Raw genomic sequence first — 17644 nt, 5'->3', positions numbered from 1 at the left:
GTGGAAGTGCAGTCAGGACATTCCGATGATCAAGCGTCGTATAATCAGGACACAATGGATTCTGGGAAGGAGAGGGCAATTTGCCGCCGCGGATCCCAGCGCCGCGCGGGAGCATCAATTCACATATTGACCTTTTAAAATGCTCTTACTGGATGGTATCTTCAGTTCATAGCTGTACGAGAGGTTCCCCTCGCAGGCTATTGTGTGGCAGAATGATACGCTGGCGCATTTCGGCGGCTGACAGCCGCAACTATTTGTCAGGCGGGGGTCGAGTTTCCCAGCAGTCAGTGAAGTGGGCTTTAGAGTGGAGGGCAGTTACAGCCAGAGCCTATACCGACTCATGGACCAATCGGCTGCGCTGAATTGTATTGAGTTGCCATATCAGATTTCTCTCACTGTACTGTACATACTGTATTATGTTGTCATGTGCTGCCTCAGAATAACGGATAAATGACTACAGTGGGAAGTACTCCACACACACGCACGCACGCACGCACGCACGCACGCGCACACACACACGCACACACACACACACGCACGCACACGCACACACGCACACACAGCATGCACACACGCACGCGCACACACACACACACACACACACGCACACACACACACACGCACACACACGCACACACACGCACACACACACACGCACACACACGCACACACGCACACACAGCATGCACACACGCACGCACGCGCACACACACACACACACACACACGCACACACACACACACGCACACACACGCACACACGCACACACAGCATGCACACACGCACGCACGCGCACACACACGCACACACAAACACACACACAAACACAGCATGCACACACGCACACACGCACACACACGCACACGCACACAAAACAACAAAAACAAAACAAACAAGAGATCCCATTTTACGCGCACTCACGTTGCACTCTGTCAGCCAGGCAGCGTGTTTTTTTGACAGGTTAAGAGCAATTTGTGTCAACGAGCCGTGGCTTCTGGAAGCACGGCTACAGACACTTTGGCATTTCAATGGATAATGAATTCTCCGCTTTGGCCTTGATGCACAGCAGCTCGCTGTGTTTATAGCTGCTATTCTCTCACGGTCCCGTGAGGTGGTTAGAAGATAAGGAGAAGAGGAGAGCGAGCGCTAAAAAGGCAGAGGAGCTTGACAGGAGAAGAGAGGCAGAGGTGTACGTGTGAGAACATCAGATTACAGTAACGGCCTTCCAGCGTTCAGACTGCTGGTTCAGGGAGACTCCAGCTAACTTGGCTTTGAAGTTGGCTTTTGTAGAATGTCCCTCGTTTTGTTTGCTTCTTTTAATTAGTGAATTAAAAATGAGTGCTTTGCCTGAAATGGCTGAGAGAAAAGCAGCCTTTCCTGTATCTACAGTCAACATGTAGAACGATGAGAAACGTGTAGACATTAAATACAGGTATTATGCATACTGTACAGTTTTCTCTGCATTCATTCAATTTGTCTAGTTAGGCTGCACGTCCATCTTATGAGCTCAACTCAAACAATCACTTTCTAAAAGGACATTTGAGCAAACTTGTGCTAAAAGCAACCTTTATTCTGCCATAGATCTAATCCTGTCTCACCCCCCCTTCCTCTCCCACTCCACTATCTCTCTCTCTCCCTCACTCCTCCACTGTCTCTCTCTCTCCCTCACTCCTCCACACTCTCTCTCCCTCACTCACTCCTCCACACTCTCTCTCTCCCTCACTCCTCCACTATCTCTCCCTCACTCACTCCTCCACACTCTCTCTCTCCATCACTCCTCCACTCCCTCTCTCTCCCTCACTCCTCCACTCCCTCTCTCTCCCTCACTCCTCCACTCCCTCTCTCTCCCTCACTCCTCCACTGTCTCTCTCTCCCTCACTCCTCCACTCCCTCTCTCTCCTCACTCCTCCACTGTCTCTCTCTCCCTCACTCCTCCACTGTCTCTCTCTCCCTCACTCCTCCACTGTCTCTCTCTCCCTCACTCCTCCACTGTCTCTCTCTCCCTCACTCCTCCACTATCTCTCCCTCACTCACTCCTCCACACTCTCTCTCTCCATCACTCCTCCACTCCCTCTCTCTCCCTCACTCCTCCACTCCCTCTCTCTCCCTCACTCCTCCACTCCCTCTCTCTCCCTCACTCCTCCACTGTCTCTCTCTCCCTCACTCCTCCACTCCCTCTCTCTCCCTCACTCCTCCACTGTCTCTCTCTCCCTCACTCCTCCACTGTCTCTCTCTCCCTCACTCCTCCACTATCTCTCCCTCACTCACACCTCCACACTCTCTCTCTCCCTCACTCCTCCACTATCTCTCCCTCACTCACTCCTCCACACTCTCTCTCTCTCCATCACTCCTCCACTCCCTCTCTCTCCCTCACTCCTCCACTATCTCTCTCTCCCTCACTCCTCCACTATCTCTCTCTCCCTCACTCCTCCACTGTTTCTCTCTCCCTCACTCCTCCACTCCCTCTCTCTTCCTCACTCCTCCACTGTCTCTCTCTCTCCCTCACTCCTCCACTGTCTCTCTCTCCCTCACACCTCCACTGTCTCTCTCTCCCTCACTCCTCCACTGTCTCTCTCTCCCTCACTCCTCCACTCCCTCTCTCTTCCTCACTCCTCCACTGTCTCTCTCTCTCCCTCACTCCTCCACTGTCTCTCTCTCCCTCACTCCTCCACTGTCTCTCTCTCTCCCTCACTCCTCCACTGTCTCTCTCTCCCTCACTCCTCCACTGTCTCTCTCTCTCCCTCACTCCTCCACTGTCTCTCTCTCCCTCACTCCTCCACTATCTCTCTCTCCCTCACTCCTCCACTATCTCTCTCTCCCTCTCTCCTCCTCTATCTCCCTCACTCCTCCACTCCCTCTCTCTCCCTCACTCCTCCACTATCTCTCTCTCCCTCACTCCACCATATCTCTCTCTCCCTCACTCCTCCACTATCTCTCTCTCTCTCACCCCTCCACTATCTCTCAACCTTCCTGCTGTCTCCATTCAAGAGAAATGACTTAGAATTCTTTGAAATGGAAAACTGCTACTGAAGGCTTTTCAAGTACACTTGAGAATCATTTGAACTTGAGCAAGGAAATATATTGCTGTGGGGGGGGGGGCACTCATGACATATGGCTTCCCTTCGACGATACATATTCATATATTTTCCTCGCAGACTCCTAGAGGGATAGATTTCCCCATCTAATAATGCAGACTGATGACATTGATGCCTGCTGTGTGTGCGCGCTGTTGGACTGCAAAGTTTATTATAAAGTCAGACTCTAAGGACATTGGAAATATAATTCAAACAATAGGTAATATGCCGTGCAGTAGGAGGGTCTGTTCATGATGATATCACGGAGTTTATTGACAGAATGAATTGAGGTTGAGAAGGTCTTACCTTGTACAATGAGGTAGACCTGCGAGGTCTTGGGCTGCTGTTTGGTCTGTATGGAGCAGGTGTAGGAGCCCTCATCATACACGTCCACCTAGACAGGGTATAGAATAGATTTAAAGAAAAAACGCATCTCAGTTGTCTGTTTTGTATTAATTGCCTCCGGTAATAACGGAAGTAGCTTCAATGATTATATTTAAGCTTATATTGTGCATATATTGCAAATGTGCACATTTATTATGTCAATATTGTTATTACTACCACAACCTCTGCTCTGCTGTAGACAGCCGTCGCAAGTTCTCCCTTTTATTATGTTTTGTTTTTATGATGTCTTACATTGTGTTTTCGCTTATTTTGCAGCACTTTGTAACTGTGTTGAGAAAAATGCTATCATCATATTCTTCTCCTTAATCATCACCACCCTCTTTTTCATCACCATCATAATCACCCCAGCAATTACTAAGCCAAATGAGGAATATTTTAACAAAGACGTAAACAGCAGCACACCACACGCTGCTACAGTACATGCTAATGGTAATAATCTCATCACTGTCAATATCTTCCTCCCGATTGAACTTGTCAAATTGCTGATTTCAAAACTGTTTACAGAGCTGTTTTACATGAATGCTAAATAGTGATCTCGAAGGTGTGTTTTTCCCTCTCTGCTTTAAAGAGATACTTCTGTTTTTTGCTGCTCACCAATGATGATGTTGGTTGACAAGCCCAAGTTTTTCTTGCAGTTGCGTTGTTTTTCAGTAAACAGCATTAACCATAGCTAACCTAACCCAACCTCTCCTGCCACAGACGGTAGTTGCGCTCTGCTGACCTCTAGTGTCCTAGTCTAGTATACACCGCGTGACGTCTTTTCCCCCATGACATGAAACTGCGCAAATGAAAGTGTAAACCACTGTACCGCGACCTATTTGGATATGAGATTGTCGCTATGCTAAACGACTGCTGGAGGTCAGCGCAAGGCGCGCCAAACAAACGTTACCTTCGAACAATTCTAAAGCCGGCTGTGTGTGGACCAATGTTACGATGTCACTTTTTTTGTGAGACTGGGTTGCCTGGACCAATGGTGGCTAAACCTTCTGCAAAAAACTGATTTTCACCATCTCCACCCCTAACCTCCGTTAAGAAGATTGCAGTTTACTAGCATCGTGCCACATGCTCTTTAGCTATGAAGTCCTTCAAACGGTGCCCAGTGCAGATTGTACTGTATGTAACCTAGTTATTGATGGAGCAACTAGAGTGTGTAATGATGTATTATGAGAGTGCAGCTTGTGCCCTCTGAGGTCAGCGTTACCTTCTGTATGCGCAGGCTGTACTCCAGCTGTCCTTTAGTGACCAAGTCTACTCTGGGGTCCAGGGACCACTTGTCTTGGCCGGCGAAGATGATGTTGGATCGATTGAGCCAAGCCACCTTGGACGCCTTCTCGTCCACGTAACACCTGCGGGGACAACCAGAGCAGATGTGAGGAGACGGAAATAGACGGGGAAGGAGGACGCGTGACTCCTCGTTCGGGGACGCAGTGCGGAGGAGCGGGGAAAAGAAAGGCAATCTAACTTCTTTCATTTGATGATATTTAATCTGATTAGGAGAAAGGAAATGTGGAATTTTGTAGATATAGGAAACAGACAAGTTAGACACTTGCACGGAGTACAACCCTGGGCTGCACCAAGCCCAGGGTTTAAACATACAATCCATTTCTTTGAAACAATGGACCAGGACAGCATTACCATTCCGCACAATTCAGCAGATACGTGTGATACCGCTTGACCAGCGAGGATAATCCAGAGATTAGTTAATCTAATCAAACAACTCAGCGCTCCACTTATCCATATAGATCTCTGGGGATCACGAAACTTAAGCTCCTCTCTAGAAATCGTTCTCCTGCTTCATCCCCCCTCCCACTCATGCTCCATCCTCCCTCACTTTACCACCCTCTCTGCCTCTCCCTCTCTGCATGTCCCCCCCGCCTCCGAAGCTGCCTCCCATATCTCCCCTTCTGATGAATACATCTCCTTTTAACAGTGAGCCTATTCCTCCACATGAGAAAGGACAGCGGTCTCCTCTTGTTTTCTCCTGGCTGCACGCTGTCAGAGCATTACGCAGAGTAAGCTCCATGCGAAGGCATCTCACACGGGAGGTAACGGGGGACGGGGAGGAGGGGAGAGCTCGCGCGCGTGTGTCTAATGAATAAATGTAAATGTGCGAAGAAGACGTGGGAATCGATGAGAATGGATATCAGATGTAATGCGAGCCGACAGTGGATGCGCTTCACATGCAAATTGCGTCGCCACCACCCGGGGGCCCTTGGCTGCGCGCGGCGCTTTTGCAGTGTTGCGCGGATACACGAGAGTAGATTAGCCAGGCGGCGCGGGGTGAGGCTGTCTCTGCCAGGTGACCCCGGGTCAGCCCCGGCCCGTGACACAGTGGGAGCGGCCGGGTGGTGTCAGATTTGTTGAGGGGTTGTACGCGCAGCTTGAATTTTTCCCTTGTGTGGAACCCAGATAACATTTGTTATTGACTGTTCCACCCCCCTTCCCCTCCCGCCCCCGCCCTGTAACAACTACCTTCTATAGCTCACTCCAAAGCGGGTGCTTGTTTTAATCCTTTTTGTTTCAAATCTCTGCGGGGCTGGAAGTTGTATCCGAAAATATCCGCCCCTAAAAGAAATCCAAACACATTATTCCTATGATCTTGGGGAGCTCAATTAACAGTGTGAACATGGCGAGCTCCTCTCAGATGAAGGCCTGGAGGTCCATTTACTTTATGATATGAGTAAGGGTAAATATCTAGGCGTTAATTGGGGGACTATTCATATAATATAAGTCACTATAGACTCATAATGAGCCTAACACCTGAAAAAGATGTTCTCCAAATGTGTGTTTACAATATTAAATCATGAAGATCGGTGAGCAGAAAGTCTGTTGTTTGAGATTTCTGGCTGTGTTTGTTTCTATCTTTGCTCAAGACTTGCTGATATAACATATACACATATCAAGTGAGCTGTGTGTGATTTGCTGGGATCGTTTGTGTGTTTGTGTGAGGGAGGTTTTTCCTGTTACTGTTATTTCCCTTTGGCAGATTTCTTTCCACTTTTAAACACCTCTACAGTAGTCAATCTCCAATATGGAATCCGCTCTTTATCGCCACCACTCAGGATGTTTCCCCCGGCAATCAAATGGCTTAATGCTTGCAAAGAAGCTAAATTGCTAAATTGCTTCTTTAAAAAAAATGCGATCCAAGGCACAGCATTTAGTAATGTCACCTGACTTTAGTAATGTCACCTGACTTTTCAGCTTTTCAAAAATAAAGTAATAAAGTGCTTTCCATGCGTCGCCCAGAGTGGCCAATTTGGTGGATGACCAGATTGACGAAGCCCTGCTTTTCAAAATGTAAAACGCTCTGCATTTGCGAATCATTACTTTAAATTGCCTCAAAGCGACAAATTGAACACCTTTTCACGTGTTTGCATGGCAGTAATGATCTGCTTTGGCTGACTCCGCTAAGCACTTACTCTAAGTAAAGTAAAACACTGTGACTGTAAATAGCACTCAGGCTGTGAATGTGTCACTTCTAAAAGCATGATGTGAGCTCTTGGATAATTGCAGGTGAGGAGAACAATTAACGATCCAAACGATCCTAATTGTATTACTTCCCCTCCATTAGCAGTCACCATATGCTCTTCCATATGGATGTAATCATACATGGCACCAAACTGAGACTTCAAACGGAGCCTTACTACTGTTACTCCACTGATGAAACCTTCACACCTTTCTTACCTCATCCCTCGTCTTTGTACACCTCTGCCTTCATCTCCACTTCCCTTCGCTCTCATCTCGCATGCCTCTCTCTCCTCTCCATCAGCCCCTGGAGCAGAGACCTAGCCTGCCTCTCTCTCCTCTCCATCTGCCCCTGGAGCAGAGACCTAGCCTGCCTCTCTCTCCTCTCCATCAGGCCCTGCAACAGAGACCTAGCCTGCCCCTCTTTCCTCTCCATCAGCCCCTACAGCAGAGACCTAGCCTGCCTCTCTCTCCTCTCCATCAGCCCCTGGAGCAGAGACCTAGCCTGCCTCTCTCTCCTCTCCATCAGCCCCTGGAGCAGAGACCTAGCCTGCCTCTCTCTCCTCTCCATCAGGCCCTGCAACAGAGACCTAGCCTGCCTCTCTTTCCTCTCAATCAGCCCCTACAGCAGAGACCTAGCCTGCCTCTCTCTCCTCTCCATCAGCCCCTGGAGCAGAGACCTAGCCTGCCTCTCTCTCCTCTCCATCAGCCCCTGGAGCAGACCTAGCCTGCCTCTCTCTCCTCTCCATCAGGCCCTGGAGCAGAGACCTAGCCTGCCTCTCTCTCCTCTCCATCAGCCCCTGGAGCAGAGACCTACACACTGTAGCCTGCCTCTCTCTCCTCTCCATCAGGCCCTGGAGCAGAGACCTAGCCTGCCTCTCTCTCCTCTCCATCAGGCCCTGGAGCAGAGACCTAGCCTGCCTCTCTCTCCTCTCCATCAGGCCCTGGAGCAGAGACCTAGCCTGCCTCTCTCTCCTCTCCATCAGGCCCTGGAGCAGAGACCTAGCCTGCCTCTCTCTCCTCTCCATCAGGCCCTGGAGCAGAGACCTAGCCTGCCTCTCTCTCCTCTCCATCAGGCCCTGGAGCAGAGACCTAGCCTGCCTCTCTCTCCTCTCCATCAGCCCCTGGAGCAGAGACCTAGCCTGCCTCTCTCTCCTCTCCATCAGCCCCTGGAGCAGAGGTTAAACAGCAGGGAAGATAAATCAAATCAACACTCACTGATCTGCATTACAGTTAGAATTCCTCAGCTGCCTCCTCCCCACGTCTCTGGCTGTCTTCTCTCGACATGATCAGGTGTCCCGAGGGTCCCGAGGGTGACCCAGAGGGTCCCCTGGAAGCACAGAACTCCCTCTCATGTGTCAGAGTTGCTGTCCGCCTGGAGCTCTTGTTGTCTTCTACCAGACTAGCTGTCAACGTGTATCCAGGCCAGGCTGTGACTGGACTGCTGGGCTGTACAGAGGCCCTGCTGGACCAGCATGTGGAACGAGGAAAGAGCTTTGATCTGAGCTGCGTTCAACAAGTCGTTGGCGGGGATCTCGCTTTGACTGGAATAGCGAGCCAAGGTCCAGTCATTTATAATGGAAATGCCATCCCGTTATCCGGCTGCAGCTCACCATGACTTTTGTAACATAATTTGTAACGGTGTTAGCCAATAACCAGCCCTTTATAATCCCAGCAGTGTCTCCGTGTGCACAATCCTCTTCAGAATCCAGAATCCTCAGCAGAATGCACATTCTCAGTAATGCTAGCAAATATCATTATGCTTGTAAACAAAATGTCTTGTTATATGTATATACAATCACACACACACACACACACACACACACACACACACACACACACACACACACACACACACACACACACACACACATATATATATATATATATATATATATATATATATATATATATATATATATATATATTATTTGTATATATGTATATATATATTTATATATATAATAAATATATATAAATATATTTATATTTATTTATATATATATTTATATATATAGCCTATATATACATATATATTTATACACACTGTATAAATAAATATAAATATAAATGTATATATTTATATATATATAGGATATATATATATATATATATATCCTATATACACACACACACAGACACACAGACACACACGCACGCACATGCACACGCACACGCACACGCACACACACACACACACACACACACACACACACACACACACACACACACACACACTCACACACACACACACAGACAGACAGACAGACAGACAGTATATATGACCACATTTTTCCCTGTTGTTTATCAGTCCCTTTAGAGACCGGGGCTGGGTTTTGACGCTAGGTCTGGTAGTGATGGATGCCTCGGCTGTTGTCCTGCTCTATTTTCCCCCCTGCTTTGTAGATGGATAGGCTGGTGCTGCTGTGCTATGCTATACCCTGGCCCGCTGTGCGGTGCGGTGCCAACGCAGAGCGGCCAATATAGGCTATGGCTGACAGGGGACTGTGTGGGCTGACAGATGCCTGGGCCAGAGCTGCTGAGCTGGGCACAGGTTGACAGGAGGGCTGGGCTGGATGGATCCTTGCTCCGGGGCTAGCTGTGGGGGAGGACCAGAGCCCAGGCTGGAGCCGGAGAGTGAAACTATAATGAGACGAACGATGTGCCAAGACTGACAGAGCAGCCGCAACCACCCACCCACCACCCACCACCCACCAGCCCCGACTCTCCATCAATACCTACTTCTCCTCATCTCACCTCTCCTTTTTCCGTCGGCTCCCTGACACCTCTCTCACCCTTATCCACCAAACACTCTTTTTCTCTTTTTCCGCTACTTCTGTCTTGTTTCCGCCCGCCCGCCTTCTTCAACTTTCTCCCATCCTCTCCTCCACCCTTTCTCATCTCCTTTTTATCCCAGCATTGACTTGTCACATCAGGTGCATGTGTGTGTGTGATTAGTACATTTTGTCTGTGTGTGTGTGTGTGTGTGTGTGTGTGTGTGTGTGTGTGTGTGTGTGTGTGTGTGTGTGTGTGTGTGTGTGTGTGTGCGCGTGTGCGTGTGCGCGCGTGTGCGTGTGCGTGTGTGTGTGTGTTGTAGCAGATATCCCTGCACCTGCCAAAGAGAATGCAAAATCTCCTTCTCTCCTAGACAGATAAACAACTTGCTCCAGCAAATCGATACAGATGAAGGCCAGGAGAGGCACAGCGACTGCTTGATGCCTACCTCGCATGGCCCACCACAGACCTCTGTGTTTGTATAAGTGGCGGAGAGGGCGGGGAGGGCAGGGAGGGCGGGGGGAGAAAGGGAGAGAAGCTACGATGGAGCTCGATGGACCGATTGCTAATCAACAAACAGAGAGCCACAGCGAGAAGAGTCACGGAAGAAAGCGACAGAGAGAAAAAGGAGAGAGGGGGGGGGAGCTATGGGCAAAGAGAGAGGCAAAGCTAAAAGCTGCATAGCAAATCAAAGTCAGGTCATTCCTCCATCGCCCTCAAAGCAGTTTCTCGCCCTAGATATTCTCTGTGTAGCAGGTTAAGTGTATTTCCGGTAAGTCTGAGCTTATCCCCTAGGACCGGCTTTAGCGGAACAAAGCATTGATTGAAATACCTGGTGCAGTGGTGGCGGCATTGCTGCAGAGTACACACAGGCGGCGACTCACGTGAGTAATACACTTTTGTTACAGCTTTCCTTTTCCTCCGTTTGAAAGAAGAAAAAAAACGCCACAACAAAAATACATTTTTATCGCCGAGCGTCTCAGAGGGTACAATGAACACCGGCCATTAACGAGCTAATTAATCGTAGCCGCTACGGGCCCCGTTATAGGCTACCGTTGATGTGGCGTCATAAAGGACAGACTGCACTGCGCTGCGTTCGAGGCAAGGCGACTGTGCTTTTGCAGCTGTGACGGTCTTTTCGCGTGTGTACGTGTTGGTTTATGCTAATTGAGCATCAGCTTCCTTTGTAAATGGGTGTTGACAGCATGAGCGAGGAGGTCACGTTAATTACCGTGATTTCAAAAGCAGGTGCAGCGTGCGTTTGAAGCTGTTTTTCCATGACTTTTCTGTCCCCTGCTTTAATGAAGCATTTAAAGAAGAGGAGTGATGAGGGTGATAAAGCGTCTCCTCTCATTAATATAGGCAGTTTAAACAGGAAGCCGCTAGCGTCACAGGAAGAGCCCCTCCTGCCCTCCCTCCCTGCTGTCGCCACCTAGGGGCCTGGCTTGAGACCGGAGAGAGAAGACATCCGTTACAGCGACCCAGAGCAATTTAGAGAGAGAGTGGACCAAAATGCATGAGGTGCAACTGGTCCATTGGAGTGAATGGAGATGTCGCGACTCTTCTATATACCACGACTCTGCTGCGACCAGGCTCTCTCTCTCTCACTCACAACCTGCAAGTTGTGTCCTGAGGAATCTTGCTCATACGGATTGGAATCGTTACGGCCATTCCTTCACTCTAGCCAGACCCTGGAGGGAGAGCTCCTTCGTGGCGTAAAATGCGTCAGAAAATACTGTGAGTTACTCTTTGTCGTTTATGAATTTCCCTTTCCTGCATCAAAGCCCCCAGACAGCCACAAAAGCCTGCTATAATTCTGCTGTCGTGAAGCCCGTCCATCTTGCTCTGTCTTGGTTGGCATGCATGGCTGCCTGGAGCCACACATTAATCAGGCCAGGGATGATTGTTTGGAGACTTGGCCGGCTAACCCGCTGCCTGGCGGGGGGAGAATGTTCATCAAAAAATTGTTACAAGCATCTCTGGTTGATTCGTATGTTCTTGGCGAAGGTCTGATTTCACCTCTAAGGCTTTTGCAAGTGCCCGCGCGGTTCAGCGGTGCCGTGCGTCTTATGTGTCTTATGTGTTCCTTTTTGTTTCGTTTGTTGGTAAGGGCGGTGAAGCCCTTCCAAAGAGATGCCCCACTTGGGGTTTGCTGTGCTGTGAAGGTTACAGAAGGTCTCAGAGCCTGGCTCTCCGGAGCAGGCGTTTCAACACAACATTAGCACACAGGAAAAACAAACATTTGCATGGAGCCAGCGGACGCCAAAATCTGGCTGCTGCCCCCATGGTTCACTTCACACATGGCAGGAGGGCAAAGCCCAGCAGTGCCCCCTAGTGTCACGCCGGTTCCACTCTGACCCATATTCAGCCACATTCTGAAGTCGATGCGGCAACCCGCCTCCCAGCTCCCTCAGCCTGCTACTGTGTTCTTAAGCAGGCTGAGGGAGGAGGTGTTGACGTGTAACGAGCCCGTGAGAGATGGGGCCTCATTGAGACGTAGGCAGCAGGATCTATGGCGAGGGCCGGGGTGCTGCTATTAAATGTGGGGAGATATATACTGCGCTCCCACTCTCTTTTTGTCTTGGCACCTGCTTCTTCTTCTTCTTCTTCCTTGTCTTTGCCCTTCTCCCTCTGTCATCCTCTCTCAGTCTCGCCAGCGCCCATCTCTCACCCCCGTTCTGTCTCTCTCCTCCTCCTTCATCTCCTTCCTTCACACAAGTCCTTCGTCAAACTCCCTCCCCATTGCCTCTCGTTAGGCTGCCATACGTCTATGGCCGTTTACTGTCGAGCAGGATTGTCAGCGCACACATGGCCGGTGTGTATGTGCGCGTGCTGCTGTGTGTGTGTGTGTGTGTGTGTATGTGTGTGTGTGTGTGTTAGTGTGTGTATGTGCGCGTGCTGCTGTGTGTGTGTTAGTGTGTGTATGTGCGCGTGCTGCTGTGTGTGTGTATGTGCGCGTGCTGCTGTGTGTGTGTGTGTGTGTGTGTGTGTATGTGTGTATGTGCGTGTGCTGCTGTGTGTGTGTGTGTGTGTGTGTGTGTGTGTATGCGTGTGTGCGTGTGCTGCTGTGTGTGTGTGTATGTGTGTGTGTGTGTGTGTGTGTGTGTGTATGTGCGCGTGCTGCTGTGTGTGTGTGTGTGTGTGTGTGTGTGTGTGTGTGTGTATGTGCGCGTGCTGCTGTGTGTGTGTGTATGTGTGTGTGTGTGTGTGTGTATGTGCGCGTGCTGCTGTGTGTGTGTGTGTGTGTGTGTGTGTATGTGCGTGTGCTGCTGTGTGTGTGTGTGTGTGTGTGTGTGTATGTGCGCGTGCTGCTGTGTGTGTGTGTGTGTGTGTGTGTGTGTGTGTGTGCGGGTGTGTGCAGTTTTGTGTGTTGATGGAAGTGCTGCAGTCTGTGAGAGACAGTGAGAGAGGGAGTGGGCACAGCAGCCACATGGCTCTTATTACCGCAAATGATACTTATTACTGTCCCATTACTGGCTGCAATATGGCGACCTTCACCGCCCCATTGCTGCCTGGCCTGTATTCTCCCTGCTCTTATCATTATAGGGGATCACATAAGGCCTTGTCTGTAAGTGTGACACTGAGGAACCACTACGTCGTTTACATAATTCACTCTACACACATTTCTACCTCTTATGCCATCCATCAGCACGCTCTGCTTTGGCACTTCACCTTGTTGCTATCAAGACAGGCTCCAAACCAAACTGCAAATAGCTCGCGTGGATGAATCATGACCCATACAGAGAGAGAGAGAGAGAGAGAGAGAGAGAGAGAGGGGGGGTTTATTAACCAATCCTAGCAGGGCTTTGGAGTGCGTAACATTCAACTAATTGACAATATTTGATTGAGATATTGACATTCACTGTAACATCTGTTTGTTGTCAGAATGACACAAAAGAAGCGCCGGCCCTTTCTGCCATCATTACTTGGCTTGGCAGCGCTTGTTAAAGCAGCGATACGCTGACATCGCCTGTGAAATACGTCCACGTCTCTGGGTTTCTTCTTCTTCCACCTCTCGTGTTTGACGTGAGCGCAGCTCGCTGGTTAGAGGGGAAGTGGAGGATGATGATGATGATGATGCACTGTCAGACAGGAAGAGGAGCGCGGCACGAAGGAAGGGAACAGTGGCGCGTGCGTCCGTCCTATCCTCGCTTAAAACCCTGTTTTCCAGACCTGCCTGTTTCTGTCTCGGTCGGGCATGACATGAAAATCTGTTTCAAATCAAATCGGCTTGTTGGAATCTGTTGACCTATCAAAAAAATCGAATAAAAATAAAAATGGTATTGCTGCTGGTAAAGTGCCACCAAGTCGTGGGACCTGCGCTACATGTTGATTCCAATCACATCTGCTCGAGTTGGAGCAAAAACCATACCAAACAAGTCTTCACCACATTTTCTTAACCGCATCCTCTTCATCTATTTATACAAAGACGACGCTTTGAACTGGAGATGATCCTTAAATAACGATGGTGGAGCTCGGGTTGCAGCTCCACCAGGAGTATTGGCTTTTACATCCTCTTATAGCGCTAATAAGTTGTTTCCCCTCTGTGGGCTCCTTTTCAAAAGCACTGCCTTATTAGAGGGGTTGTGTTGCGGATGCCATTTGATGCAGGGTGCACTTTAAAGGTTAACCACCAGGGGGCACGGGAGTCAGCATATCACATATGAGACTGACAGGTGTCATGCCAAAATGAGAAGGTCAGACTGGTCCACGGTGATTTGCTGCACGGGACGGGATATCTAATTCACACGCCGACGCGCCGAGACAAGGCTAAAGGTTGACAGCTATTCTTCATATCCGTCTGAAAGCTAACAGGCACTCGGGGGAGCGCGTGGTCTGTATGATTTGACTGCAGGCATTTTAAGACAGGCTTCCTGCACTCGCACAGTCTGTGGGGGGGAAAGCTGACTGTGGTGGTTAGCTCTTACTGCAGATGCACGTTGACGTGCACATTCAAAATGTGGGATACTTAAGCATTCCACTTGAGAGTTTTCACATTTCAATGCTATTCACCTTATGTTGCCCCGCCCACCTTTTCTCTTCCTTGTCAGACGCAATTGTATTTGTTCTTCCGGTTCAGCGGTCGCCGGCCGTTTGCGTTGTAAACATCGATCAACTATAAACTATGAATGACGTTTTTGCAACTTTCAGCAGCTACACTGCGGCGAGTGTGGCCAACTTCAGTAACATGCTCATATAGCGTTACTGCTGCGAGGAGCCGATGGCTGTAGGCTACCTGGTCGGCATAACGTTAGTTACAAAAGCACGTCTGTAGGGGTTGACAGATACTAGCTAGTCCGACCAGGCCAGCGCTCCTCATTGCTCGTCAGAAATTTCCAAATAGGCGTTATGCTGATAAACCTGTCACATATTTGGAAAATAGGTTACGTTCTCATCCGAAAAAATATTAAAACTTTATAACTTTATAGCTTTTTGGCAAGTCTAAAAATGATAAAGGTAGGAGTAATCTACTTCCGGGTCTAAAACGGAATAACGATTACAAAATGATGTTATGCAGAAGCGTCCTGATATATGGGCAAATGATAAGGTGAATAGGCCAGTGGTTCTCAACGTGGGGTCCGGGGTCCACCAGGGGTCCTTGAGTGGGCTCCCCAGCAAATTGATAAATTGTTAAAGCATTATTTCATTTTCAACAAGTTAACACAATTAGAGAAGAACACCTGTTTTGATCATAGTTACACTGTTATCTCTCTCTCTGTACAGATGGTACCTGTTTCAATGTACCCTTTATTGATGCCTGTCGCATCAGTGAGTTCAGTGAGTTTTGGTCGTAGAGTGGTAAGACTAACACCACTGGCATCTGTGGTTTCTCAGCTTTCATTTGACATAAATACAAATCCAACCATGATCATATCTAAGAATAAGAAGATTCAGATTTGGGTTCAAGAGACAAAATCTCATCAAATGAGGGTATATGGCCATGATGTGGACTAAATTAGCGGTCCTTGATATGAAAAAGGTTAAAGGAACACTCCGCCCATTTTCAACCAGCTTTGTATCATTAGAACATCAGTAGTATATCAGAAAACTGTAAACGGTTTTGAAGTCTGTCATTTAATTTGACAGTTATTGAGTGTTAAAGTGTGGACCAGTGACATCACTGGTCCACACTAACTCAAATTAATAACTCATTAACTCAAATAAACTCTCAATAACTGTCAAACTATTCATCATTCATCTAGTTTGACAGTTATTGAGAGTTTATTTGAGTTACTGAGTTATTAATTTGAGTTAGTGTGGACCAGTGATGTTGTAACACTCAATAACTGTCAAATTAAATGACAGACTTCAAAACCGTTTACAATTTTCTGATATACTACTGATGTTCTAATGATACAAAGCTGGTTGAAAATGGGCAGAGTGTTCCTTTAAGAATGATTGAGGCAATGTACAATAACTTTTTTATCACAATTAACAGAAACCTGAATACGCCAGCTGCAAGTAAACACTATCTGATTGGTTGCTGTCTTTCACAATCTGTGTACGTTTTACTTCTATGCTTCTATGTGTACAGTTTGAATACTGAGTATGAATTTGGTCAATTCATGCATCCAGGGACATTTGTGATCAGGATATTGAACAGCATATCTTGAGAAATACCTTAATATGAACTCGCTGGATAGAAAATACATGTTTTCAAGGTGAACAATATGCGAGCTATAGGGAACAGCTGTACAGCCAGCCTTCACTCGACATGCTGAAGTATACATATCAGCTTTAATGACTCCAGCATTCACATCAAGTGCAGAATAATAGCAACATGCCACACATGCTCATTGTTTAATTGGCTGCATTTTTCAAGCAGGGTTGCTTGTGGGGATGAAGAGGAAAGAACCCATCTCTCCCGCATGTTGTTCGGACTGCGATGTGAATTGATGGCGTAGCCATGGCAACAATTAGAACATATCTCTATGCCCTCATATGTTACTATAGATGTATTATTTTGTCATTAGTTCTCACTGGGTACAGACTCATAATTAGGCTTCAACAGAGCCATCTCACATCATGATGCTAGAACGAGACCTCCCACTGATGCTTCAAAGGTCTCTCATAGCAGTTAGCACCAAGGAGAACTCCACGGTCCCCTGAGCCCTGACAAGGTTAACTTAATGTTAACAGTGATTGCGTGCTGTTGAAGACCAAAGACTAAAAAGGTTTTAGACTCCGTCAGTCCTACACTATTTCCTTAAAAGGATATTTTTGAATAGGCTTCCTAGAGTGCGCTGACTTGCCATGTGACTACTGATCAAAGAGCAAGAAAAATAACAAGTCCCCAATGGAGTTCGATGTGTAGTTTTTTTTTTAAACCTTTTTAACCCCATTCCACAGTGTGCCCCTGCCACAATCGTTCAGCAAGGCTATAACATGACAGGCTTTAGGACCGCCACGCTATCTAGATTACAATGTATAGTAACGACAGTGCAATGTTAATCTATTGATTTCTGTTGAGTTGTTCATGCAGCGAGGCATGGCCCCGGGCCCCATAGCAGCTATTAAAGACGGCCGTAAAGGCTCATTGCCACGAAATAATGATATTTTAAGGCCATAATTTACACTCAGCGGGGGACACATAAATGAATGCAAATAAATGATTATCCTCCACCTTTCAGTTAAATGACTCCTTAATTGCCTCGTCATCGTCGTCGTCGACGATTCCATGTAACAGATAAACAAATACATACGCATAGCTGGTGGCAGCGCTTTGCCACTCATTGTAAACACATTACACTAATATAACGGTCCTTAGGTCACAGAGATGGAGAGAGCGTGCGTGATGAATGACGCTAGGCATGTGAAAGCATTCACTGGCACACTATCCTAATTGAAAATGTGTGCATAATTTAACGTGGGCGCGTTAACGTGCATACATATTAGCCTAATGGTGAAAACGGCCTACTTTCGTG

At 47.9% G+C, this 17644-nt stretch overlaps 1 protein-coding gene across 1 annotated transcript in view; it reads right to left on the bottom strand.

The window, feature by feature from the left end:
* lsamp (limbic system associated membrane protein) overlaps positions 1-17644 on the bottom strand; it is a gene marked incomplete at both ends in the record, with an annotated part of 275123 nt that overhangs the window by 151687 nt on the left and 105792 nt on the right. The window contains 2 exons of the mRNA XM_083637792.1: positions 3381-3468; positions 4681-4825. Coding sequence (XP_083493918.1) covers positions 3381-3468; positions 4681-4825 — 233 coding nt within the window. The remainder of the gene's footprint in view (positions 1-3380; positions 3469-4680; positions 4826-17644) is intronic.

The sequence above is a fragment of the Poromitra crassiceps genome (assembly GCF_964638095.1).
Source record: "Poromitra crassiceps genome assembly, chromosome: 5".
NCBI lineage: Eukaryota > Metazoa > Chordata > Actinopteri > Beryciformes > Melamphaidae > Poromitra > Poromitra crassiceps.
This window is presented reverse-complemented; position numbering and strand designations above follow the sequence as displayed.